Here is a 27,883-nt window from a genome sequence, read left to right as displayed (position 1 = left end):
GTCGTCCATCGTACGGCCGGAAATCGTAATAATAAACAATTAGGTAATCATGTTTACTATATGTTAATTGTAAAATAAACGTATTGGCAAGCAATTAAATTTAAACTTTTATTATAGATCCATCGGCAAATAAATATAAACTTAATTAGGGGGGTCTATGAAAAAGGTTCGAGAGAGTTCAACTATATCTCTGGAGATTTTTGGCGATGACGCTGCAGACGTATTCAGTCTTCAAAGCTGGTACTCGTTATGTGTCTGTTCGGTACTGCGATTAATATGACGGATGGTACTACGCTACATAATTTAAGTGCTTTTATAAGTACACAGCAATGTGAGTTTGCATATGTGCTTTTAAACCAGAATTGTCTGAAAATTTTCTGGAGCATATTTTGCACGTGAAACGTTTTTCACCAGCATGCACCCAAATGGTTTTTCACCAGTATGTACTCTCATATGCGATTTTAAAACTCGTTTGCTTGAAAATTCTTTAGTGCAAATTTCACATCTGACTGGTTTTTCATCAGCATGCACTGTCATATGTCTTTTTAAATGATACTTATCTAAAAATTGTTTGGTGCAAATTTCACATTCAAATGGGTTTTCACCAGTATGCAATCTAATATGATTTAAACTCCACATTTAAATTATTTTTCACCAGTATGCACCCTCATATGTGTTATTAAATTAATCTTTATTGAAAATTTTTTGGTACAAATTTCACATTCAAATGGTTTTTCACCAGTATGTACCCTCATATGCAATTTTAAAATATTTTTCGTTGACAATTTTTTGGTGCAAATTTCACATTCAAATGGTTTTTCACCAGTATGCACCCTCATATGCGATTTTAAAAATTGTTTCCTTAAAAACATTTTGGTGCAAATTTCACATTTAAATGATTTTTCATCAGTATGCAATCTCATATGTTTTGTTAAATTACTTTTTGTTGAAAAATGTTTCATGCAAATTCCACATTTAAATGATTTTTCACCAGTATGCACTATCATATGAGATTTTAAATATACTTTCATTGAAAACTGTTTGGTGCAAATATCACATTCAAATGGTTTTTCACCAGTATGCAATCTAATATGTTTTGTTAAATAATCCTTTGTTGAAAATTGTTTGCTGCAAATTTCACATTTAAATCGTTTTTCACCAGTATGCACCCTCATATGTGTTATTAAATTAATCTTTATTGAAAATTTTTTGGTGCAAATTCCACATTCAAATCGTTTTTCGCCAGTATGCACTCTCATATGCAATTGTAAAAGTACTTTCGTTGAACATTGTTTGGTGCAAATTCCACATTTAAATGATTTTTCACCAGTATGCAATCTCATATGTGTTGTTAAATTACTTTTTGTTGAAAAATGTTTCATGCAAATTCCACATTTAAATGATTTTTCACCAGTATGCACTATCATATGAGATTTTAAATATAGTTTCATTGAAAACTGTTTTGTGCAAGTATCACATTCAAATGGTTTTTCACCAGTATGCAATCTAATATGTTTTGTTAAATAATCCTTTCTTGAAAATTGTTTGCTGCAAATTTCACATTTAAATCGTTTTTCACCAGTATGCACTCTCATATGCGATTTTAAAATTCCTCTCGTTGAAAATTGTTTGGTGCAAATTTCACATGCAAAAGATTTTTCATCAGTGTGTATCCTCTTATGTAGTTCTAAACAATAATTGTTTGGGAATTGTTTCTTACAAATAATACATATAAAACGTTGTCCTCCAGTGTTCACATTGGTAGTGGAAGTTATATATTGGTTCAAATTACTGTCACTTCTATCATAATTTGTTAATAGGCTTCTGGTATCAGTTTTCATATCTTTGGAAGAGAAACCTAAAATTATAATCCTCTGTTAAATAAATAATGCAACCAAATGAGAAATAATGTATAATTGGAGAAGTCAAATCTAGGCTGGGTTGAAGAAATATGTTTGTGTAAGTCGTACAAATTGTAATAATAAAAAATTAGGTATTCGTATTTTATATACTGCTCCAATAAATTAACGGACTGATTATTATTTTTAGAAAAATATTGCCAATTTAAATAAACTATACAGTATTTTACTATATATTGAAAGAACCCTGGGTAATACTTCTTTTAACGACAAAAGACAATGGCACTGATAAGTTTTTGCTCTTGAATTTTTAACTTTATCAGTAATTTTTTTCAGTTCCTGTAATGTTAAATCGATTTAAAGTCAGTTTAAGGTTTAATTTTTACCCCTTTCGGAATTCTTTTGCTTAAAGTTGTAACGATATGCATCGCATCGGTCCCGTCAGCACTCTGTACACACGCACTCCAACCACAAGTTCCTCTTCCATCAATGCGCGCTAGAGGAGATGGAAGGCCGACGACCGTATAAAACGTCAGTCGCCGCCCGGGAGACTTAGAGTTCCATCAGAGTGTTAATCTGATAACAACTCCACTGGCCCTAGGCCCTTCTGCTAGAGTGCTGATTTAGTGGCAGTTTCGTACCCGGTCTTGGAGTATTGATCTGAGAGAGACCTATTCCTTCGCGTGTCTAGTCACTTTCCGCTCCTAGCCGGACCGAATGTCGATCGACCCGTTCCTCTATCTCTATTCCTCTGACCCCTCTGAACTGACCATCTTTATTTCTATCATCACCTTCCTTTCTTCGCTGCGTGTGCATTAACACATCGTAATTGTTGTTTCAATTTTATGACATTAATTGTATTTTATTTTTGACAGGTATTAAACAGTGGGTCGCCGTATAATTGGCGTTTGCTTACTATTATCTCGAATATAATTTTATTTTGTTATTTGTTCTAAATATCTTTTTAGAGTTTTAAAGTCTGATGTCTAAAAGAGCTACCTGCTAAAAAGTGTTATAGTGAATATCATAAGTGAATAGTAAAATATTCAGTGTATTTCATACACCAGCATCGCAATGTGGTTGAGCGAAACAGGATAACTGATGAGAATACCAAAAGAGCTGGTCATGGTGTTAACCTTACCACGATCCCTGCTCACAGTCGATTGTTGAGGCTTTCCGTCCGCTGAGCAACGATTTGTAATAAACCATCAGTAGCAATCTGTGCTTCAAAACACAAGTGTAAATTTGCATCCTCGCATTGCTACTCGGGAACTAGTATTAAGCAGAGATAATCGTAGACCACAGTTAACTTTTCTCAGGGATCATGTGTAATGGAGAAGCGGATTGAGAACAAGTTCTGTGAGCAGATAAATCACCCTTTTATAGAGCGTTCCACGTTAAGAAAATAACATTATCCTTATGGAGATCAGTGTTGCCAAAACTCTCAGGCAAGTGTTGCCATTAGATTGTCCATATATGATTCATTCTAATCAGAGCCATATTCAGCACTGTGTAGTTGTAGTTAATTAATTTCACTAATAAAAGGTATAATTGTACACTAGTTGTGTACTATAATAAGTATAGTTGAATACAAAATAATGCATTATAAATACTGGTTTCTTTAATTGAAGGATATAGGTATGTAATTATTATAGGACTAATAAAAATTGTTAAATTTTACTATTGTTGAACATTACATATTTTTAAACGCTTTAGATAAGATGTAACTAAAAGACACAAGTGCAGCTTTAATTTTATTTTCATGTAAGTAATAACAACAATTACATACATAAAAATTTTTCCTTGTATACAAGGTGAATCACCACTAACGGAACGGAAGATTACAGCGAAAGAGTAAAAAAATTTTAAATTATTAGTTTGTAAGTTGATAAAAGCTATATTTTAAAATATAAATGGTGTCCCAATATATTTCGGCATATCAAAGTTATATTTTTTTATCTTCTTCCTCTTTATAAGCAATCATGCTTGTTAATTGGCGGATTGATACCTGTATGAAAGGTTGTCACTCCATCTTTTTGCGCGGTCGGCCGATACTTCTTCTACCAATTAATGATTTATCTCTTGCTATTTTGACCCCACGTGTCTCCCCCATTCTGTTTATGTGGTTATTTCATTCTTTTTTCTATTTAGTGTCAATTCATTTATATATATATATATATATATATATATATATATATATATATATATGTATATATATATATATATATATATATATATATATATATATATATATATATATATATATATATATATAAGAAAAAGTAGTCCAAAGTTATTTGACTAGTTTGGAAAAAATATGTAAATACTTTTTTCTTTTTGGGTGTGGTAGTCAATAAAAAATAGAGCTTTGCTAAGGCGTACTATTTATTCTGAATCCAAGCTTTCGGTGGTTTTTTGCCACCTTTATCAAGGTCTACAAAGAAAATTACTGTTGTATGTATATTATGTTGTAACAATTTGATTGGTGCAATAAAAAAGCAATAAAAAACTTACCCGAATGTAAGATTCGTGGCATAAACAACAACGTTAAATAACATTTATAATACTGAAATTGCAACTAAACTTAAAAATGTTACTATTTAAAAAGACCCCTTAAAAATTAATACATACGTTAAAAAGTTAAAAAACAAAATGAAAGACGACATGTTAAAACAGTCGTCGTTGCAAGCTTGATTTCAGTCACATTTCACGAGCAGAAAGAGAAAGTGGGAGGACAATTATTGTTTAAATAGTTTGAAGAAAATACAAAAAACAACTTTAAAACTAATGGTTGCGTTCAGCAGACTCATTGGCTTAGAAGCTGCTTGCAAGCGGCTTATAATCTATTCTGGTGAACAATGTGCTGATCATGCGCTAACTCCAAGCGGCTGATAAGCGGTCGCCATTTTATTCCGCCTTAAATTTGTTGTGCTTAATCATCGCTGAATAGCATATTCTAATATAATTAGAATTATAGTTGAATTCCGCCAACATATAAATTTATCAAATAAAAAATGGCAAATTTAATCGAAATAGAATATAAATATAATAACACTATTTATTAAATATAATATATAAATAAATATAATAAATAAAATATCGTCCCCAAACAAAAATGCTTCAAGAATATTATCCACTTTTGGTTGGGTTAATAAAAACAAAAACAAAGCAACACGCACAACTGTCAAACGTCAGTCGTTCACCAAACTTAATTCTTAGCATTAAGCACTGTGCAATCGGATTGAAAGCGGATTAATCTGGTGAACGCATCCATTGTCTCACAAAATACTGTTTATGAATTTTGAGTACTACCAACTGTATTACCAACTTGAAATTGAGCGGGAAATTACAAATCTTATTTATAACATAAGCATTAGAAAGAAAAGAAAACTCTGAGATGCAAAATAGCTCAGTTAAAAGTCAATACAAAATTGTAAATTTTGCTAAGATTCTGATCTCAGATCTTTTATTCAGATTGTTATTATCACTCTTGCTGATATGTACCATCTCTAAGAAAGTTCTCTTAAATTTATTTTTCTCTCTGGCTAATATTTTTACATTGTTGAAATCTATCTTATGGCCTAGATCGATAGTATGCTCTGCCAAAGCACAAGTAGGTTTGTTTAATCTACAGTCACTCTTATGAGAAATGATACGACTAGACAGATTCCTTCCAGTTTCACCAATGTACGTGGATGGACATTCAGTACATTGAATGCAATAAACAACATATGTAGTCTCTAAAGTGGTTAGGGGTTTTATTTTGCTATACAGCTGACGTATGGTTTTGATGTTCTTGTTAGCTATTTTGATATTCTTAAATTCTTTGAAAATCTTAGTGAGTTCAACGGTTAGTTTCGGAATATATGGAAGGGCATAAAAATACACACTTGTTGGAGCAGAATTATTTTGTGCTGAGGGCACTGATTGTGACATAGTAAGAATGTTATTTTTATTAACAAAAGGAACATTAAAAATTAATTTATTAATCAGTCTTAGAGGATATGAATTTTCAACAAAAATATTACGTAAGAAGTTGAGATCATGTTGGAGATAATCCGGATGTGATAACCTTTTGACACGTTCTTTCATAGCTAGGACTAAATTAGTTTTCATCCTAGGAGGATGGTAAGAATGGTAGCTTATGAATCTATTGCTACATATGGGTTTTCTATACCATTGTGTTTTCACAACATTATCCTCACATCTATGCAATCTCATGTCAAGGAAAGGCAAAGATCCCTCCCGCTCCTCCTCGCACGTGAATTGCAAGTGTGGGTTTCGTTGGTTGAAAACATTTAACGTAGATTGTATAGAGTCTACAGGTAGTGCCAAGATTAAGTCAGTCATCCACGTATCTCTTTATGAACGGTATTTCAAAATTGATTTGTTGCAAACAGTCTTTAATGAAGTCGTCCAAGACATAATTGCACAGTATTGGTGAAATAGTGGAACCCATTGGAGAACCAAAGACCTGTTTGTAGTAACAATCATTAAAAATAAAAACATTAGAGTCAAAAACAAAAGAAATGAGTTTTTTGATATTAGCTAACACACAACACTTAACTTAGCTAAAACTAAAGATACACAACTAAGGCCCTTTTGACATTGTTCTGCATTTGATTTTTCTATCCCATTGTATTCTTTATGTTAAATCCTATCATTAGAGGTACTATACGTCAAGATTGGATTAATAGGACCGAAGATACGTGACTACGGCCCTTTTGACATGTTGCTGTATTTAATTTTTTTATTTCATTGTTTTTAATTGGTTAAATTCTGTCATTTGAGATACTGTACGTCACAATTGGACTTATAGAAACGAAGATATATAATTAAGGCCTTTTTGACATGCTGCTATATTTGATTTTTCTGTCTTATTGTATTTTATTGGTTAAATCCTATCATTTGAGGGGCTGTACGTCGCGACTGGACCAATTGAAGCGAAGATACAATAGGTAGTTGCAATATATCATAACCCGTTACTTTTAACCAAACATGATGCCAGAATGATTTGTGGATGAAAAAAAATATATATATTCTTAAATTTACTATTTCGTTGTGGGTAATATTATATTCAACAACGAAGCCAAATTTATGATGCTAAAATGATTGATAATGAAAGTGGGATATACATTTTCATGTATATAATGGCAGCGAGTAAACGGTAAAACCCTGAACTAAATATATATAATATTTTCACTGTACCATCATTTTAGACTCAAACATTTCCTGGAATAAACTTATTTAACTCAGTAAGGGTGTGGGGTATTAACAAACAAATGTACTATTACAAATTAATAGTACTTAATTAACAGAACTATTCCTTCGATAACTCTGGCGAGGTATAAATGGACTTTTCCTCATATGTGCAAATAATTATTAAAATTTAAATGGTTGCAATAAACAATCAAAAACAATTTATAGGTTTAGGTAAAACTAGGTAAAAACTTACCGCTGGGTATAATTACCAGGGTTTGCACTACAAAACAACGAACGAAATCAATTTAATATGCGGGCATGGGTTCCCGTGCCGGGTTGCGTCTTTTCTTTTCAACGACTCGTGCTCTTCTCCGATAAAGGGACGCATTCCACGAGCCCGATGGCGGTACTTATAGGGATCGTAGGAATACAGGGAGGACAAATGTATTGATTAATTTATACAACCATATTTGAATTTAAACATTCTCCCCCCTTTAAAGGCCATAAGGTCTTTAAAAAACAAAACGAATTCTAAATACTATCATTACTTAAACAACTAAAACGATAATTAATACAAACAATTCCTATACAAATCTTAAACAAATATTCAAAACTTAAACTACAATAAAAAAATTAAAATTAAAATGGTGGTTTCGTCGCGGTTATATTGACAAAAGCCGAACAAAACAAAATTAATAAAAACGTTGTAAAGCGGCCAAAAAAGCTTCCGCGGTCAAATCACTAGCTAATTCAAGATTTAAAGCCTTAGTACCGCAACATACAAATAGACACAAATAGGCCTTTTGAGTTCTAACTCCCATGTAACGACACATGGTTATCGAAAACGGTCCAACATAATCTAACCCACAAATCGAAAAGGGTTTAATGGCACCGAGACGAAATTTAGGCAAATTACCCATAGGGGGTTGTAAGTTTTTAGGAGATTGTTTCCAACATCTAATACATTTGGACAATACCGAATTAACGGCTTGTTTAGAAGACATTATCCAAAACCTTTGACTACCCAAAAACTGAGTACTCTTAAATCCCGCATGTAAATACTTCTCATGATAATGACGAACTAGAAGAGTAGTAAGGCGAGATTTTTTTGGTAACAAGAACGGGTGTTTTGCTTCATACGATAACGAAGACTGAGATAGACGACCACCTACTCTTAAACACTGAGTACTATCATCTAAAAATACTCCCAACTTACGAAATGGTTTTGGAAAAGAATTTGATTGAAGATGTTCTTCAAAATACTTTTCTTGTGTAAATCTGACAAGAATAATCAACGAGTCTTCTAATTCTACGAAAGTCAAGGGTCCTGACCGTTTCGACCTTTTATAACGAGAGTTGTGCGCGAATCGCAACATAAAAGCCAAAATTCTTTGGATCGAGGTAAAAGACGATTTATTTTTCAGCAAACAAGACAGAAAATGTTCCTCACGAGTGGAAACAAACACTAAAGCTTTCTTTATCTCTTCCAAAGAGGATTTTTCCTGCAATGAGGGAGGAACCTCTGGAAAAATTAATGGAATATTATACAAAAACGAAGGACCTGTTAACCAGTCTAATTTTGATAGAAAAGCGGCCGGTAGCATGCCTCGCGAAGGCGCATCGGCTGCATTATTTCGAGATTCGATATAATGCCAAGAATAATTTTGACTATGAGACTGGATATACGAAATGCGATTTGCGACGAAAGTTTTGAATCTCGAGTGGGAGTTTTTAATCCAGTGCAATACGATTTGAGAATCTAACCAAGCATACACATTCTGAAATATTATATGCTTCCACGACTCTAACACAAACGACATAAGTTTTACCAAATGAACAGCAGCTAACAATTCTAATCGAGGTATAGTAATCTGTTTTATAGGAGCTACTTTCGATTTGGCACACAGTAAATTAACTTGAACTAGGTTACGAGTATCAATACTACGAATATAAACGACACAAGCATATCCCTTTTCACTAGCATCGGCAAATCCATGAAGCTCTAAGATGGGACATGAGGAAATATTCAAAAAACGAGGAATTTTGAACTGTGAAATAAGAGATAGTTCGCTCTTATATTGCTCCCATATACGAATTATTTCCGAAGGAGGACGATCATCCCATTTAAGACCGGTTGCCCAAAGTTGTTGGATTAAATGTTTAATGAAAAAGGTAATAGGTGTTAAGTAACCACAAGGATCATAAATTCGAGCTAATTCGGACAAAAACGATCTTTTGGTACAAGGGATGTCTTGCACTTTGACTGAAAATTGAAAGACGTCGGACTGTGCAATCCACTTCAAACCAAGGATTTTTAATGAAGGACCATTTGCTTCTGGATCAAAATTAATGGAGTGAGGATTAATATGGGATTCAGGAAATTGGGACAACAATTTGGATTCATTCGAACACCATTTCCGTAATTCAAAGCCTCCTAACTTTAACATGGCGACTAATTCGTCAACTAAAGTTTGTGCTTCTTCGAGAGTCGAAGCACCAAAAACAAAATCATCAATATACGAAGCATGACGAATAAGCGAGACGGCTTTAGGAAAACGAGAGCCTTCGTCTAATGCTAATTGTTGGAGAGTTCTTAAAGCGAGATACGGCGAAGATACTATTCCAAAAGTAACGGTTAATAAACGATATTCCTGAATATCCTCAAGGCTAGAAAATCTCCATAACACGCGTTGATAATCCGTGTGTTCAGGAGCGACTAAAATATTACGATACATCTGACGAATGTCCGCACACAGCGCAAAACGATTAAGTCTAAAATTCAACAACAGCGAGACTATGTTCTGTTGCAGCTTAGGACCGACCAGTAAATAGTCGTTTAAAGATTTACCGCGACTGGGACTTTTCTGAGACGCATTATATACAACTCGAATTTTACTTGAAACACTATCTGGTTTCACAACGCAATGATGTGGAATATAATACTTTCCCCTTTTCTTTTCGGCATTAGAGACTAACTGCATATGACCTAAATCAAGATACTCCTGCATATGAAAAGAATATTCTTTTTTCAAACTTGGTTGACGAGATAAGCGTCGTTCTAATGATAGCAATCTATTTAAAGCAATATCATAGCTATCTTGCAAACAAGGCGGCGATTCACGAAAAGGCAAAGATACAACATATTTACCCGAGACGTCCCGATTATGCGTTTCCAGATAAATGTTCTCACACAGAACGTCTTCTGGTTCTGAAACTGGCTTTTCCGGTACGTTTTCCAGTTCCCAAAATTTCGTTAACGAAGAATTTAGTGGGTCTTCAATATTTGAAAGGCAAACAAGCGAAGTCGACGAAAGGTTAGGTGTGCTAGTAGGTCCTAACAAAATATAACCAAAAACGGTATTTAGGGCATCTGGTTGTCCCGCTTTACCTTCAATTTTACCTTCTAACAACACCTTCGAAAATATGCTACAACCAATTAACAAATCTATAGATTGACTACAGTTAAATTCGGGATCGGCTAACTTCAAATTTTTAATATAATTCCACGTCGATATATCAATTTTGGTGCTCGGCAAATCCGAGCAAACCCGATCTGTAATAATAGCCTCCAAGTGAAACACCGGTGACTCCTGATGACCAGGTTGGATAGAAAAACTTATTTGACCTTGATTCAGTTTCGTTTGCATCGAATTGAGTCCGTTAACTTCAAATGAACAAGGAGTTTTAGGCCAACCTAATCTACTGGCAGCTTTACGACTAATGAACGAACTCATTGAACCTGAATCTAGCAGACATCTCAAGGGCTGTTTACACCCCTTACTATCAATCGCGTGAACTAAAACGGTACCGAGCAAAATTTCCTTTTTTGTCTCGTTTTTCTTCCCTATAAAACTAGCAGCACAATGTGATATTTCAGGCGAATTTTGTTCGACTCCCGATGCCCCTGGATTATTAGTATTTTCTATGGACGACTGACTATTGGAACGATTTCTATCAAAGTGCAACAAACTATTATGAAGGTGACTATTACATTTACTACATTTAAAGGCCTTTGGACACGACTTGACAGAATGATTAGCCTGATTAAGACACCTAAAACACGAGGAAGATTCTTTACAAAATTGGTATCTTTCTTTTGGAGATTTTTTCAAAAACAACGAGCAATGGTTAAGAAAATGACTTTGTTTACATAAAGCACAACATATTGACGACGAATTTGTAACAAAGGATGAACTACTATTATGCCTTGACTCATTGGAATGTTTATAATTACACTTTGGCTCCGTATAAGTTGGAGCCCTCGACGATTTCTTAGATTCACTTAAGCTACTATTCAAATTATCGTAAGCAATGTACTGAGTTTCAATAAACTCTACCAATTTTTGAAATGACGGGATTTTATTCGATTTATTTTCTAACTCAAATAACTTTACTGAATCCGCGTCTAATTTCGACAAAAGTAAATTAAACATAATAAAATCCCAATGTTCTGTCGGAAGACCTAATGTTTTCAATGCGGCTAAATTTTCTAAAAACGTATCTACTAATTTAGCCAGATTTTTCGAATTAACTACCGATATTTTCTGTACGCCCAAGATCGCATCCCAATGCGCGGTCGCACAACGACGAACATTTGTGTAGCGTTTAACAATTAGATCGTAAGCAATTTGATAATTATCGCTATTTATTGACAAATTACGAATCAAACTAAGTGGAGTCCCTTCTAAACATCCTTTCAAATACTTAAACTTTTCTACGTCTGCTAGGCCTGCGTTATTATGTACAACCGAATTATATAAGTCTAAAAACGAACTAAACTCCTTAAAATCACCCTTAAATTTAGGCAGCTCTATTTTAGGCAAGCGAATATTTGATTGTGGAACTACTACTGATCTAAACGGTTCTGGAGTTTCAAATTGTGGCTCAGATAATTCCGCACTAAATAGTTTTATTTTATAAAATTGTTCCAAAAATAATTCCCGAACATTTTCTTCAACCCTCGTATCCGCGTCTGGTACAGAAAGAATATTACTAATAATATTAGTGTGATGTTTTAAGAACTCTTCGCGAATCGAATCTAATTCTTCTAGTCTAATTTTAAATAAAGGGCGAATAGAAACGTCTGAAAGGGCCTTAAAACCTAAATCGAAAATTAACTGAATATCATTTAAAGCAGTTTTTCTTAAAAATTTGAGCTTCCTATTCTTTTCTTCAAGTTTTTCCATTTTAAATTTCTAACAAGTTCCAATAATATTATACAAACGAAAATGTACAAAATGTGGTCTAAAACCCCGAAATTACCGATTTGTAATTCGATACTTTATTAAAACGACGATAATTCCCTTCTAAAAAGTCCCATATGGTCGACTTTACACAAAGGTCATAAATTATTCTCGAGCCACGACAAGAGACGCAAACTTAAGATAAGAACCCTCAAAACGATAAAAAATACGACGAGACGAAACCAACCATTCAAATTTAAATATAACAAAAAATATTTTTTCAATAAATGAGTTCAAATCCGGCTAGATAGGCCAATGTGGGGTATTAACAAACAAATGTACTATTACAAATTAATAGTACTTAATTAACAGAACTATTCCTTCGATAACTCTGGCGAGGTATAAATGGACTTTTCCTCATATGTGCAAATAATTATTAAAATTTAAATGGTTGCAATAAACAATCAAAAACAATTTATAGGTTTAGGTAAAACTAGGTAAAAACTTACCGCTGGGTATAATTACCAGGGTTTGCACTACAAAACAACGAACGAAATCAATTTAATATGCGGGCATGGGTTCCCGTGCCGGGTTGCGTCTTTTCTTTTCAACGACTCGTGCTCTTCTCCGGTAAAGGGACGCATTCCACGAGCCCGATGGCGGTACTTATAGGGATCGTAGGAATACAGGGAGGACAAATGTATTGATTAATTTATACAACCATATTTGAATTTAAACAAAGGGATAAAAAGAGAAAGCGGATATTTTAAAATACCAACACGGTATAAAAACTCTAATCCATGAGATGGTTAAAATTCTTGTAACAAGTACAGGAAAAAAGTTATTAAGGTCTTGCAACGTAGCGTCGATATACAGATGCTACTTTGCAAGACGATGCTAAATGGATGGTAAAAGCATAATGCATCGATGCGAAAATGATAGTAGGATGTATATATATATATATATATATATATATATATATATATATATATATATATATATATATATATATATATATATATATATATATATATATATAGAGGGCCTGCGTAGCGCAAGCGGTAGGATGCTTGCCTCGCACGCCGGTGGTCCGGAGTTCGAATCCTACCGCCGGCAAGAACAACTAGACATTTTTAAAAATGTCTATAAGCCCCAGGTCGACTCAGCCTGAATAAAATGAGTACCTTGGGTAAAACCAGGGGTAATAATAGGCGGTTGAAGCGTAGCACTGGCCATGTTACCTTCCTTGTATACCGTAGGCCCTAGATATAGCAGACTACCCTGCTATACTCCCAAAGCCGCGAAGCGGTATAAAACGGGAGACTATTATTATTATATATATGTTATATGCATTATACCAACTAATGTTGCTGACAACGACGATTCCCAGGGTATCAGGTTTCTACTTCCAAGTACCAGAGCCGATAAGGATCCGTACACATGCAGAGTCAGCGGGGACCCAAGGTTTTTGCATGTTCCCACTGAGTCAGCAGTTTCTAATATTATAAAAGCACTTGTCGCTCTTTATATTCGTTCATTTTTCTTTAGTCTTAAGTACAGTATAATCAAATTTGTAACACGTAACTTTGTTTATTGTATTTTGAAATAAATTTAATTTTTAAAAAGTCAAAAGGTGTTTCGTGATATAAAATATATATATATATATATATATATATATATATATATATATATATATATAATATAATATATATATATAATGTATATATATATATATATATATATATATATATATATATATATATTGTTATGATGTATTGTTTGTTTGAATGATGAGCAATGAGTATATTTAATAATATAATATATAGGGTTTTTATCGCGGTTCTCAAAGAATTAGTTTGTAAGTACTTTTTTAAATTATCTTTATTATATCTATTATGAAACACACATATATATCTAACCTAGCCAATGTAAATTTAAAATAAACTATCTTTAAATTGAAATTCTTATGAAACTAATTAAATTCTATAGACAATGTAAAATTTAAACAAACTATCTTCAAAATTGAAATTGTTATGACACTAACTAAATTATATTAACAAAATTTTGTACCTTTCTGTCACTGAATGCCTAAATGAACTGTTTTCCACTATATAGATTATAATCACCACTCAAATGTCTTCTTCTCAGCTTCGGTTATCCTTGTTTTTGTGAAATTACTTTTTCCATTTATCAGCTTCCACCAATTTAAGATATTTTTCTTCACAGCATTTATAAACCACCAAGCAAACCAGCAAACAGCATTTATATTTATTCTTCTTTTCTATATACCAATATCCAATCACCAAAAATATTATTTAATTTTAATATTCAATTAATACTTCTTCCATTATCATCATTTATACATAACATAATTTTTAATTGTGTTATGCAATGCTTGTGGGATGCAATTTTAGATTCCCTTGCCGAGTAATTCATCCAGCTGTTTGTTTCGCAAATTTTAGGAAACACAGTGGTTAAGATTTGAATGCGGTTTCGCTAAGTAGAAATCGTTTGATTTCTCTTTTTGTTTTTAGATGGCGTAGTTACGTCTGTATATAGTTATTTTAATAACTATTATCTAGGACGGGAAAGATTTTTGTTTTGGTTCAGAGCAGTGGCTATACCGTTCTGAAGAGACTTAAGGAGGTCGAAATACGTATCAACGGTTGTTGCTGCACTTTATCAAAACAAAAATCTAATACCGTCATTCTGTTTTGTTATTTACTTCGTTGGAAGTACGAGAAACTGAATTCACTACGAATTTTGACTAGGATGAACGGCTTGTGGGATGCAATTTTAGATTCCCTTGCCGAGTAATTCATCCAGCTGTTTGTTTCGCAAATTTTAGGAAACACAGTGGTTAAGATTTGAATTCGGTTTCGCTAAGTAGAAATCGTTTGATTTCTCTTTTTGTTTTTAGATGGCGTAGTTACGTCTGTATATAGTTATTTTAATAACTATTATCTAGGACGGGAAAGATTTTTGTTTTGGTTCAGAGCAGTGGCTATACCGTTCTGAAGAGACTTAAGGAGGTCGAAATACGTATCAACGGTTGTTGCTGCACTTTATCAAAACAAAAATCTAATACCGTCATTCTGTTTTGTTATTTACTTCGTTGGAAGTACGAGAAACTGAATTCACTACGAATTTTGACTAGGATGAACGGCTTGTGGGATGCAATTTTAGATTCCCTTGCCGAGTAATTCATCCAGCTGTTTGTTTCGCAAATTTTAGGAAACACAGTGGTTAAGATTTGAATTCGGTTTCGCGAAGTAGAAATCGTTTGATTTCTCTTTTTATAATTTTTAATCTTCAATAATACCTTCTTTATACTGTTTCTTGATCTTGATTTAACTCACTATATTGAACAATTGTAACTGATTGACTGCCTCTAACTAATTTTCATACTAAAAAACTCATAACTGATTGACTAACTGAATGGACTTTCTTACTAAACTGCCTGACTGACTGACTTCTGAATCCAAATCACCGGGTATTTATATCTTTTTGGATGTTCCAGAACCATCTGGTAAGAAATCATGTTCCATTTGTTCTATTAAATACATGTCTGAATTTTCTGGAACAAACCATTTCACAAACAAGGCCATCTCCGGTGATCTAGAGAATTCCATACTTTTCTATTAATAATTTTGTTAACATTTAGGCTTTTCAGATCAGAATAAACACTTAAATCAGTAATATATATAAATTAAACATTTTAAACTAACATTATTATTATAACGCCACTTTATATTCCTCATTATTTAAAATGTCACTTGGAGAGTATGTATAGTTGGTTGCCTATGCACATGGCTCACTTAAATATATTTACAACATTAAAATACAACTTTTTACAATTATTATATGCTAATTTCTTAAAAATGCCATCACATAAATAATTTTTATTAAATTCTCTAGTATATAACTTCTTAAAATAACCAAATACTTGTTATATCTAATATTATCTAGTATATAACTTATAAATTATTTTCTATAAACACCAATCTTATCAATATATATACATATATATATATATATATATATATATATATATATATATATATATATACATATATATATATACATATATATATATATATATATATATATACATATATATATATATATATATATATATATATATATATATACATATATATATATATATATATATATATATATATATATATATATATATATATATATATATATATATTGCGAGTTCAATGTCAGAGTTATATTATATGAAATTCTTCTCACTATTACCTAATTTTCACGGACTATTATTTACAGACTTTTCGGATTTGGCACTTTGTGTCCGCCGATTTGCACACTGTCACATAATTTACACACTGCATATTAACTTCTCTATCATCGCTATCACTTTCATTACTGTCATTGTCATCCGTCACATTTATTACCACAGGATCAATATCGTAAATCAACACGTCAATAACCCAAAATTTTTGCTCTTCCTTAATAGAAAATTTACAATAGTTTGCATTTCTTATTAATTGTTCCATAGCGGCGGTCTTAAACTCTGTGTTGTGAGGCAATATGTCTTTTTATGTATTTTTCTTTGTATGTGTTTACAACTTCCATGATATCTGATTTTAAATAATCTTCTTCAACAAGGGTATCTTTCTCTAGCAACCATGTCTTAATTTGATCTTTATTGAAGGCTTGTGCCGGAATCACTTCTTCTCTCCTCGAATGGTACGAAGCGTTGTCCATCACTACAACAGTTTTCTCTGGAAGATTAGGAAGCAGCTTTTCCTTAAACCATTGTCCAAATATAGGACCATCCATCTCATCATGATAGTCCGCTGAGTTTTTTTAGTTAAAAAGCAAAAAGCAGCACCTTCTACAAAGCCCAATTCGCTACCCGCATGCACTATAACAAATCGGGGGCCTCGTTGTGTCGGCTGTTTTAGGCTTGTTGACAACCCCTTAACAAACGCATCCCTGGTTGAAGTCACTGAGAGGTCCTTCCATTCTTTGGAAACACTATGTTCAACATTCACTCAAGTTTCGTCCAAATAAACGACGGTGTATCCTTGAGAACGAAATTTTTTTATCTCACGCAAATACTGATGCCTCCATTTTAGAATATCGGACCGTTCAATCATGCTTGACTTGACTCCTCGTTTGCAAAAAACAAAGTTCATTTCACGGAGTATTCTCCACATTGTTGTGCGTGGCATGTTTGCTAAATATTATGTCTTTTTTAACCAGTGCAAAAACTTTGTTCAATCACGGCGGTAAATTTTTAAAGAAAAACTATGCACGATGGCACGTAGCTGCGTACGAACTACTGCATCGTAAGTGAACTTTCTGCTGTTCACTCTACTTTTGGTACGTTTTCTATAGGCCTTAGTCCTCCTTCTGCAGTTTCTATGCGTATTTTAGAAGTAGTACTAAAACTTAATCCCGTCATAGCACTTACTTTATCGGTTAAACTTCTAACACTTTGACTACTTCTTAAATTTAGATGATAATTAAATACATTTAAAATAATTTGTTTTGCACGGATATTACCTTGGCTAAATTTTTGAATTTCCATTTTCAATTAACATTTAGCTGTAAAGTCACAATAACTACTAAAGAACCGCAAAGCCTTATTATCATTATGTAGTCAGAGAACGAAATAAAATCCCTGACATACGCACACCGTATTATTTAAGTTACAATTAGTAATTATATATATGCAAAGCGGTCCGTTTAATTGCTTATCTTTCAATAGCCGGCAAAATGCATGATTTAGTTAAGAAATATTTTCTACTGATTTCCATGATGAATGGCATAATGGTATTCTCACCGAAAAATAAATAAACCGTCGTTACTATAATTAAAATAATATAAAATAAAATTATCTTTTGTAAATACTATTTATTTAATTAAAATCATTTTCCCTACTTTCCATCTCTTTTTTCGAATGGGCATTTTTGATCAATTACGTTAAAAAAAAGTAATTTTAATTCATGTCTATCAAAACGAAAACACAAATAATTAATACAACCCTGAATCGTGCTTGTGTTCATCCTGGCATCGCTGCGCTTCTATCGTCCATAAGAATTACATGGTCCTATCTCTGCAATGTTATTTTCTTAACGTGAAACGCTCTATAGTTGGATACAAGTTATTGGTTCGTGCTTTTAGAAAACCAAATGAATTAAGTATACGCCCAATGTAACATAACAAACACCATTTTATTTAGTGGAGGCTTGCTTATGGTGTCGGAAGGGATTTCATTAACAGTACGCATGGATTGAATACCGAATAATGGCAATATTACTGATGACCGTTACATATTGGATATTCTTCCGTATCTGTAGTGCCTTTTGGCCCTTGTATTGGGTCAAAATATTCGTTAATACACCATGAACTTTATAATGGCCTAGACCAAAACATCGTCGAAATCTTATTTTAAGCATGAACCACAGATGTTAGGAAGTGATTAGAAGCAGAGGTGGAAATACACAGGTTAAATATACGGTGTAGGTAAAAGTTTATGGTCGGTATAGTAGACTTTAACAGGATATGTAACATAGATATAAAAGCATATTTTCAGCGAATAGACAAAGATAACAATCATATTTCCCCTTGGTCTACCCTCCACATTCCTCACGTACGCCCATTAGTGAACGCCAGATGATTATTTTCGATCCAGCTTATACCTAAGAAACACCGGCAAGGTTGCCTTATTACATATTTGAATTAAAACATTGAATTGATTCAAAAAATTGGCGATCAGTGGCGTGGTTATATCGCCATTCAAAACTGGACGATGATATTAAAAATGAAACACTAATTGACACAAATACTGGTATAAAATTTCTTAAATCCATGAGAAATTTACAGATTCGCATTTTTATTTGACGAAATTGAATTAAAACATTGAATTGATTAAAAAAATTGGCGATCAGTGGCGTGGTTATATCGCCATTCAAAACTGGATAATGATATTAAAAATGAAACACTAATTGACACAAATACTGGTACAAAATTTCTTAAATCGATGAAAAATTTACAGATTCGCATTTTTATTTGACGAAATTCTAACCTAATTTCCAATAAATTGACGTATATTAATGAAAAACTACTAATGCTATTTTTATTTTCAGGTACTTAGCCACTGGACAAACATTTATGGATTTGCAATATAGTTTGAGAATTGTAACTATTACAATTGGTGGTATAGTAGTGAAAGATGTATGCAAAAATATATGTACGTATAGTTGCCAACAAATTATTGCAGAAAACCTTATCTTAAGCTTATTAAAAAGTCATTTCTGTTTTAGTGGTGTCGATAAGTTTCAAAAGGTATCTACCATAAACAAAGAATTATTCTATAATGCTTTTAGTCGTGTGTGACAATAGTAATTACGTGTTTACTTTCGTGGATGTACATTAAACTGTATAATAAAATCAACGCAGAATTCTCGTCGAGGTAGACCTATGTTATTAAAAATCGAAGAAGAATTTCGCAAATTACTTTGTGAGTAAAGAAGAAAAACTAGATTGCAATTGAATATCATATAATCTAGCTGTATATCTATTTGCTATTATTTGTCTTTGAAAATAAAAAATACATTCACATTAACAACTCACCGATTTTATTTTTATCCGAAACCGGTTTTTCTTTTCAATTAGTTTTTCACAAATAGCTGCCCATGCATTATTTTTCTTTATTTTGTCAGTGTGGTCATCAAGTTTATAATATCATATAAGTTCTTGCGATTTCATTGAACTTATAAGCGCGTCAAAATCGATGTTGTCGTCCATTGTTCTCAATAAACAAACGAACCAGACGGGCGGGAAGTGTGCGCTTTGCGGCATGAGGACCGCGAGCGGAGGTAATTGTGCGAAAGCAGTCGACTGCTCGAGTCGAGCAATCAGTTATTGGCGACTGCTTGACTGCATGATGAAATTTCATCGTGCTGACAGAAGCCCGCGCCCTAAGCAGTCGCAACTGGTTGACCGGTTCGTGTATGTACGTATGTAGAAACCTGAAATTCAGTATACAGTCATATTATTATCATCAGATAAAGCAGTCGATCCTTACTGCTTCAAGCAGTCAGTGTATGGACGTCCTTAGGTCATGGAAATCGTAATAATAAACAATTAGGTAATCATGTTTACTGTAATTAATAAATAATATAAATAATATAAATATAAATAATAATAAATAAATAGTTTACTGTAATGTTAATTGTAAAATAAACGTATTGGCAAGCAATTAAATTTAAACTGTTATTATAGAGCCATCGGCAAAAAAATATAAACTTAATTAGGGGGGTCTATGAAAAAGGTTCGAGAGAGTTCAACTATATCTCTGGAGATTTTTGGCGATGACGCTGCAGACGTATTCAGTCTTCAAAGCTGGTACTCGTTATATGTCTGTTCGGTACTGCGATTAATCCGACGGATGGTATTACGCTACATCATTTAAGTGCTTTTATAACTACACAGCAGTGTCAGTTTGCATTATGTGCTTTTAAACCAGAATAGTCTGAAAATCTTCTGGAGCATATTTTGCATGTGAAATGTTTTTCACCGGCATGCACCACCCTCATATGTGATCTTAAATTATTTTTTGTTGAAAATTGTTTGGTGCAAATTCCACATTTAAATGATTTTTCATCAGTATGCACTCTCATATGCGATTTTAAAAGCGGTTTAGTTGAAAATTGTTTAGCGCAAATTTCACATCTAAATGGTTTTTCATCAGCATGCACTGTCATATGTCTTTTTAAATAATCCATTATAGAAAATTTTTTGGAGCAAATCCCACATTCAAATGGTTTTTCATCAGAATGCAATTTTATATGTATTACTAAATAATCCTTTGTTGAAAATTTTTTGGTGCAAATTTCACACTCAAATGGTTTTTCACCAGTATGCACTCTCATATGCCACTTTAAACTTTGTTTCATTGAAAATTGTTTGGAACAAATTTCACATTCAAATTGTTTTTCATCAGTATGCACTGTCATATGTATTTTTAAATGATACTTTTCTGAAAATTGTTTGGTGCATATTCCACATTCAAATGGTTTTTCACCAGTATGTACTCTCATATGTGATTTTAAAACTCGTTTGCTTGAAAATTCTTTCTCTCATATGTCTTTTTAAATGATACTTATCTAAAAATTGTTTGGTGCAAATTTCACATTCAAATGGGTTATCACCAGTATGCAATCTAATATGATTTAAACTCCACATTTAAATTATTTTTCACCAGTATGCACCCTCATATGCAATTTTAAATTATTTTTCGTTGACAATTTTTTGGTGCAAATTTCACATTCAAATGGTTTTTCACCAGTATGTACCCTCATATGCAATTTTAAAATATTTTTCGTTGACAATTTTTTGGTGCAAATTTCACATTCAAATGGTTTTTCACCAGTATGTACCCTCATATGCAATTTTAAAATATGTTTCGTTGAAAATTTTTTGGTGCAAATTTCACATTCAAATGGTTTTTCACCAGTGTGCACCCTCATATGCGATTGTAAAATTACTATCGTTGAAAATTGTTTGGTGCAAATTCCACATTTAAATGATTTTTCACCAGTATGCAATCTCATATGTTTTGTTAAATTACTTTTTGTTGAAAAATGTTTCATGCAAATTCCACATTTAAATGATTTTTCACCAGTATGCACTAGCATATGAGATTTTAAATATGGTTTTGTTGAAAACTGTTTGGTGCAAATATCACATTTAAATGATTTTTCACCAGTATGCACTAGCATATGAGATTTTAAATATGGTTTTATTGAAAACTGTTTGGTGCAAATATCACATTCAAATGGTTTTTCACCAGTATGCAATCTAATATGTTTTGTTAAATAATTATTTGTTGAAAATTGTTTGCTGCAAATTTCACATTTAAATCGTTTTTCACCAGTATGCACTCTCATATGCGATTTTAAAAATTGTTTCGTTAAAAATTTTTTGGTACAAATTCCACATTCAAATCGTTTTTCGCCAGTATGCACTCTCATATGCGATTGTAAAAGTACTTTCGTTGAAAATTGTTTGGTGCAAATTCCACATTTAAATGATTTTTCACCAGTATGCACTATCATATGAGATTTTAAATATAGTTTCATTGAAAACTGTTTTGTGCAAATATCACATTCAAATGGTTTTTCACCAGTATGCAATCTAATATGTTTTGTTAAATAATTATTTGTTGAAAATTGTTTGCTGCAAATTTCACATTTAAATCGTTTTTCACCAGTATGCACTCTCATATGTGTTGTTAAATTACTTTTTTTTGAAAAATGTTTGGTACAAATTTCACATTTAAATCGTTTTTCACCAGTATGCACTCTCATATGCGATTTTAAAATTTCTCTCGTTGAAAATTGTTTGGTGCAAATTTCACATGCAAAAGATTTTTCATCAGTGTGTATCCTCATATGTAGTTCTAAACAATAATTGTTTGAGAATTGTTTCTTACAAATAATACATATAAAACGTTGTCCTCCAGTGTTCACATTGGTAGTGGAAGTTATATATTGGTTCAAATTACTGTCACTTCTATCATAATTTGTTAATAGGCTTCTGGTATCAGTTTTCATATCTTTGGAAGAGAAACCTAAAATTATAATCCTCTGTTAAATCAATAATGCAACCAAATGAGAAATAATGTATAATTGGAGAAGTCAAATCTAGGCTGGGTTGAAGAAATATGTTTGTGTAAGTCGTACAAATTGTAATAATAAAAAATTAGGTATTAGTGTTTTATATACTGCTCCAATAAATTAACGGACTGATTATTATTTTTAGAAAAATATTGCCAATTTAAATAAACTGTACAGTATTTTACTATATATTGAAAGAACCCTGGGTAATACTTCTTTTAACGACAAAATACAATGGCACTGATAAGTTTTTGCTCTTGAATTTTTTACTTTATCAGTAATTTTTTTCAGTTCCTGTAATGTTAAATCGATTTAAAGTCAGTTTAAGGTTTAATTTTTACCCCTTTCGGAATTCTTTTGCTTAAAGTTGTAACGATATGCATCGCCTCGGTCCCGTCAGCACTCTGTACACACACACTCCAACCACAAGTTCCTCTTCCATCAATGCGCGCTAGAGGAGATGGAAGGCCGACGACCGTATAAAACAGCAGCCGCCGCCCGGGAGACTTAGAGTTCCATTAGAGTGTTAATCTGATAACAACTCCTATGGCCCTAGGCCCTTCTGCTAGAGTGCTGATTTAGTGGCAGTTCCGTACCCGGTCTTGGAGTATTGATCTGAGAGAGACCTATTCCTTCCCGTGTCTAGTCACTTTCCGCTCCTAGCCGGACCGAATGTCGATCGACCCGTTCCATCTCTATTCCTCTGACCCCTCTTAACTGACCATCTCTATTCCTCTCATCTCCTTCCTTTCTTGCTGCGTGTGCATTAACACATCGTAATTGTTGTTTCAATTTTATGACATTAATTGTATTTTATTTTTGAAAGGTATTAAACAGTGAGTCGCCGTAGGATTGGCGTTTGTTTACTATTATCTCGAATATAATTTTATTTTGTTATTTGTTCTAAATATCGTTTTAGAGTTTTACTGAATCTGATGTCTAAAAGAGCTACCCGTTAAAAAGTGTTATAGTGAATATCATAAGTGAATAGTAAAATATTCAGTGTATTCCATACACCAGCACCACGATCCCTGCTCACAGTCGATTCTTAAGGCTTTCCGTCCGCTGAGCAACGATTTGTAATAAACCATCGGTAGCAATCTGTGCTTCAAAACACAAGTTTAAATTTGCATCCTCGCATTGCTGCTCGGGAACCAGTATTAAGCAGAGATAATCGTAGACCACAGTTAACTTTTCTCAGAGAGCATGTGTAATGGGAAGAAGCGGATTGAGAACAAGTTCTGTGAGCAGATAAATCACCCTTTTATAGAGCGTTCCACATTAAGAAAATAACATTATCCTTATGGAGATCAGTGTTGCCAAAACTCTCAGGCAAGTGCTGCTATTAGATTGTCCATATATGATTCATTCTAATCAGAGTTGTATTCAGCACTGTGTAGTTGTAGTTAATTAATTACACTAATAAAAGGTATAGTTGTATACTAGTTGTGTACTATAATAAGTATAGTTGAATATAAAATAAAGCATTATAAATACTGGTTTCTTTAATTGAAGGATATAGGTATGTAATTATTATAGGACTAATAAAAATAGTTAAATTTTACTATTGTTGAACATTACATATTTTTAAACTATTTAGATAAGATGTAACTAAAAGACACAAGTGCAGCTTTAATTTTATTTTCATGTAAGTAATAACAACAATTACATACATAAAAATTTTTCCTTGTATACAAGGTGAATCACCACTAACGAAACGAAAGATTACAGCGAAAGAGTAAAAAAATTTTAAATTATTAGTTTGTAAGTTGATAAAAGCTATATTTTAAAATTATTTTGAAATATACATGGTGTCCCAATAAATTTCGGCATATTAAAGTTATATTTTTTTATCGTCTTATTCTTCTTCCTCTTTATAAGCAATCATGCTTGTTCATTGGCGGATTGATACCTCTATGGAAGGTTGTCACTCCATCTTTTTGCGCGGTCGGCCGATACTTCTTCTACCAATTAATGATTTATCTCTTGCTATTTTGACCACACGTGTCTCCCCCATTCTGCTTATGTGGTTATTTCATTATTTTTTCTATTTAGTGTCAATTCATTTATATATATATATATATATATATATATATATATATATATATATATATATATATATATATATATATATATATATATATATGTTAAGTACGGACCTGCTCGCGCACATCGTAGTTTAAACCCTACTAATTGTGCGCCTGCGTCACGATCCACCCCGATCGAACCGAACGCGCTCCATCGGAGAGGGTTGCTTACGCCGAGATGAACGAGGAGAACGACTACACCCCCGCTTCAATGAAGACATATTTAAATTATATTTAAGTTATTATATTATACAGTTAGTTTGTTGTTTATAGTGTTTATTTAATAAATTTATACGTGAAATTCTCAAAATCTTTCACACACGCTCTTCCAATATATATATATATATATATATATATATATATATATATATATATATATATATATATATATATATATATATATATATATATATATAAGAATTACTGGATATTAGTGACTGTCAATATAAACAAACAACACAGTTTATTAGGGTTGCAGTCAGAAAATTGGCCGGGATGTTAATGAAACACTCTTATGACTTTTTTTCTAGCTTTCGGAATGGTTTTATTACTTTTTCAAGACATAGTCGTTGAGAATATTTGTAAAAGCATAAACAAGCATTTTTCATTTCTTTAACTAAATTAAGTTTCATTGAATATTTATGGTATGACCACTAATTGAGATATCTGCCTGAACTGAGAGGTTTTCTATACCAATCAACCAGCAAATGGGTATCTTTCCGTATTAATTTGGTATCTAAAAAAGGTACTGAACCTGTAGTACTGTAGTATATATATATATATATATATATATATATATATATATATATATATATATATAATAAGAAAGTTAAAAAAAAAATAAATCTTTTGGTCACGAGGATATCGGTCAAAGGAGAAATAATAAAAGGAAATCACAGTTCCATTCCTATATTTGAAGACGTTTCGCTTATTTAATTTACAAGCTTCATCAGTTCAATCTAAAAGAATACAAAGGTGGTAGGTAAGAATATAAAAAAACATGGAAAATAATTACGAATGGTGAGTGAAGAAAGTTAAGGTGTAAAACAAACACACCATTCTCTTAGTATCCGTGGTAACAATATTAAAGTTGTAATGTTAGCTTAAATGTTCATATGTAGTCGAATTCATGTATAACCATAAGAAAAAGATTACTTTATAGGTGAAAAAAAAATGGATAAAAACTACTGCGAAGCACTAGAAAAACCCGTCACATTGTACGTAAAAAAACATATTAACAGCAAAGTGTAGAAATAAAAACCAAAGATTTTAAAAAAACACACTGGCACAGAGCTGTTTTATAGCAAAGTTAACGTTATTAGTACAAAACATCTTATACAGGGCGCATCTTTAGGGCGCATCTCAAATTCAAAAGTTCCAGCCGGAAAACCAAGTCAAGTTACCGGTATTTTCGTTGAAGTAAATGTGTGTCCTTTCATAGTTGTGCGTCGGAGCAACTTATTGGAAGTATGAGATGAGTATGCGCAATACAACAAAAGCGCAAACCAGCAACGCAGAGGACGTTGAAGAAAATAAAATTATTTGATTGGAATGTCTACAAAATCAATTTGTAGTGAAGGAAGGTTGAAATCTGAAATTTATTATGGCGATTAAGTCATGGAATGAGGAATAAGAATATGGATTATGAAATAGATAAAGCTGTATGTAAAATTAGGGATGAGTCAGTATAAATGTAAACGGTTGGATATAAGGAAGTACTAATGGGGGATAAAAAGAAGGTTGATAGGAAACTAAGATGTGATGGTGGTCTAAGGGAAACGGAGGTGATACGGTCAGGAAGCAAAAGAACTTCGAGAAATTCCTCATTTGATGTTAGATAGAAGAAAATGGTATAATAAACTGAGGTTGTTGATGTCAGTACGTTTGTTCATGGAGGAAGGATTAAGGAAAATGTGGCACATTTCTAGAAAACTTCTCTTGAAATGGTTGCTTTCTGTACAAAGAATTTTGACCTGTTCATAATCTGGTCGGTGGTCAGAAGTGAGAATGTGTTGTGCCAAGGCACAAGAATGTTTATGGCATCTGATATCACTCTTGTGAGAAGTTAGTCGACCTTTAAGGGATCTACGAGTCTGGCCAATGTAACATAGGTTGCAATCCATGCAGGGGATATTGTAAACCACATTGATCTTTTCTAAAGGGTTTAGAGGAGTTTTGGTTTTAGAAAAAAGTTTACCAACTGATCTGACATTTTTAACTCCAATCTTCACTGGTGCCAATGTTAGAAGTTTTGCGAGCTTCTCAGTCAAATGAGGGAAATAAGGAAGAGAGTAGTAACGTATATGGGAAGAAGGAACGCTGTGGGAGTCGTTTTCTGGTGTGCCTATTGAAATATCAGGATGACCCTGTACTTGACTATTGTCTGTCAGACTATGTCTAGACAGTGTGTAACTGGTAGAAAAAAGAAATTTATTAATTACATATAATGGATAAGAATTCTGTAACAAAATGGACTTTAGAAGGTTAAGAGAATCCCTTCGGTGAGAAGGATGTGTTAACCTATGAACCCTAAAACTAAGAGCTTGTACGAGGTTGTATTTGTATCTCATCGCATGGCATGAGTGGTAATTAAGAAAACGGTTACTCGCCATTTCTTTTATATACCAAGAAGTACTTAACCTAAAGTCACAACCTCGCATGATACGCATGTGTAAAAAAGCAATGCTATTATGACTCTCCAACTCACAAGTGAACTGTAGATGAGGATCATATGCATTGAAATGTGATAAAGTGCTCTGAACCTTATCAGGCGGAAGTACCAGTATGAGGTCGTCGACATACCTTTTCACAAAAGGAACATGAAAAGTCAAACTGTGAAGACGATTTTCGACTAAATCGTCAAGGACAAAATTAACTAATATCGGGGAAATTGA

The 27,883-nt window shown here is 32.7% G+C and overlaps 2 protein-coding genes across 4 annotated transcripts in view; both read right to left on the bottom strand.

Annotated features, from left to right (window-relative positions):
• LOC140450059 (uncharacterized) overlaps positions 1–27,883 on the bottom strand; it is a 77,022-nt gene that overhangs the window by 30,426 nt on the left and 18,713 nt on the right. The window contains exon 4 of one of the 3 annotated variants that reach the window (XR_011951940.1): positions 20,451–22,856. The exons of the other annotated variants lie outside the window; for them this stretch is intronic. The gene's annotated coding sequence lies outside the window, so the exon portion shown is untranslated. Of the gene's footprint in view, positions 1–20,450; positions 22,857–27,883 lie in introns of those variants that run through there. 3 annotated transcript variants of the gene reach the window in all.
• LOC140450079 (uncharacterized) lies at positions 91–19,949 on the bottom strand. The gene is made up of 2 exons (XM_072543505.1): positions 19,856–19,949; positions 91–1,858 (listed from the first exon to the last, which is right to left on the bottom strand). The coding sequence occupies exon 2, from the start codon at positions 1,839–1,841 to the stop codon at positions 645–647; it is 1,197 nt and encodes a 398-aa protein (XP_072399606.1). The 5' UTR covers positions 1,842–1,858; positions 19,856–19,949; the 3' UTR covers positions 91–644.

The sequence above is a fragment of the Diabrotica undecimpunctata genome, chromosome 1 (genome assembly GCF_040954645.1).
Source record: "Diabrotica undecimpunctata isolate CICGRU chromosome 1, icDiaUnde3, whole genome shotgun sequence".
NCBI classification, from domain to species: Eukaryota; Metazoa; Arthropoda; class Insecta; order Coleoptera; family Chrysomelidae; genus Diabrotica; species Diabrotica undecimpunctata.
The sequence above is the reverse complement of the archived record's forward strand: the minus strand, read 5'-3'. Positions and strand labels throughout refer to the sequence as shown.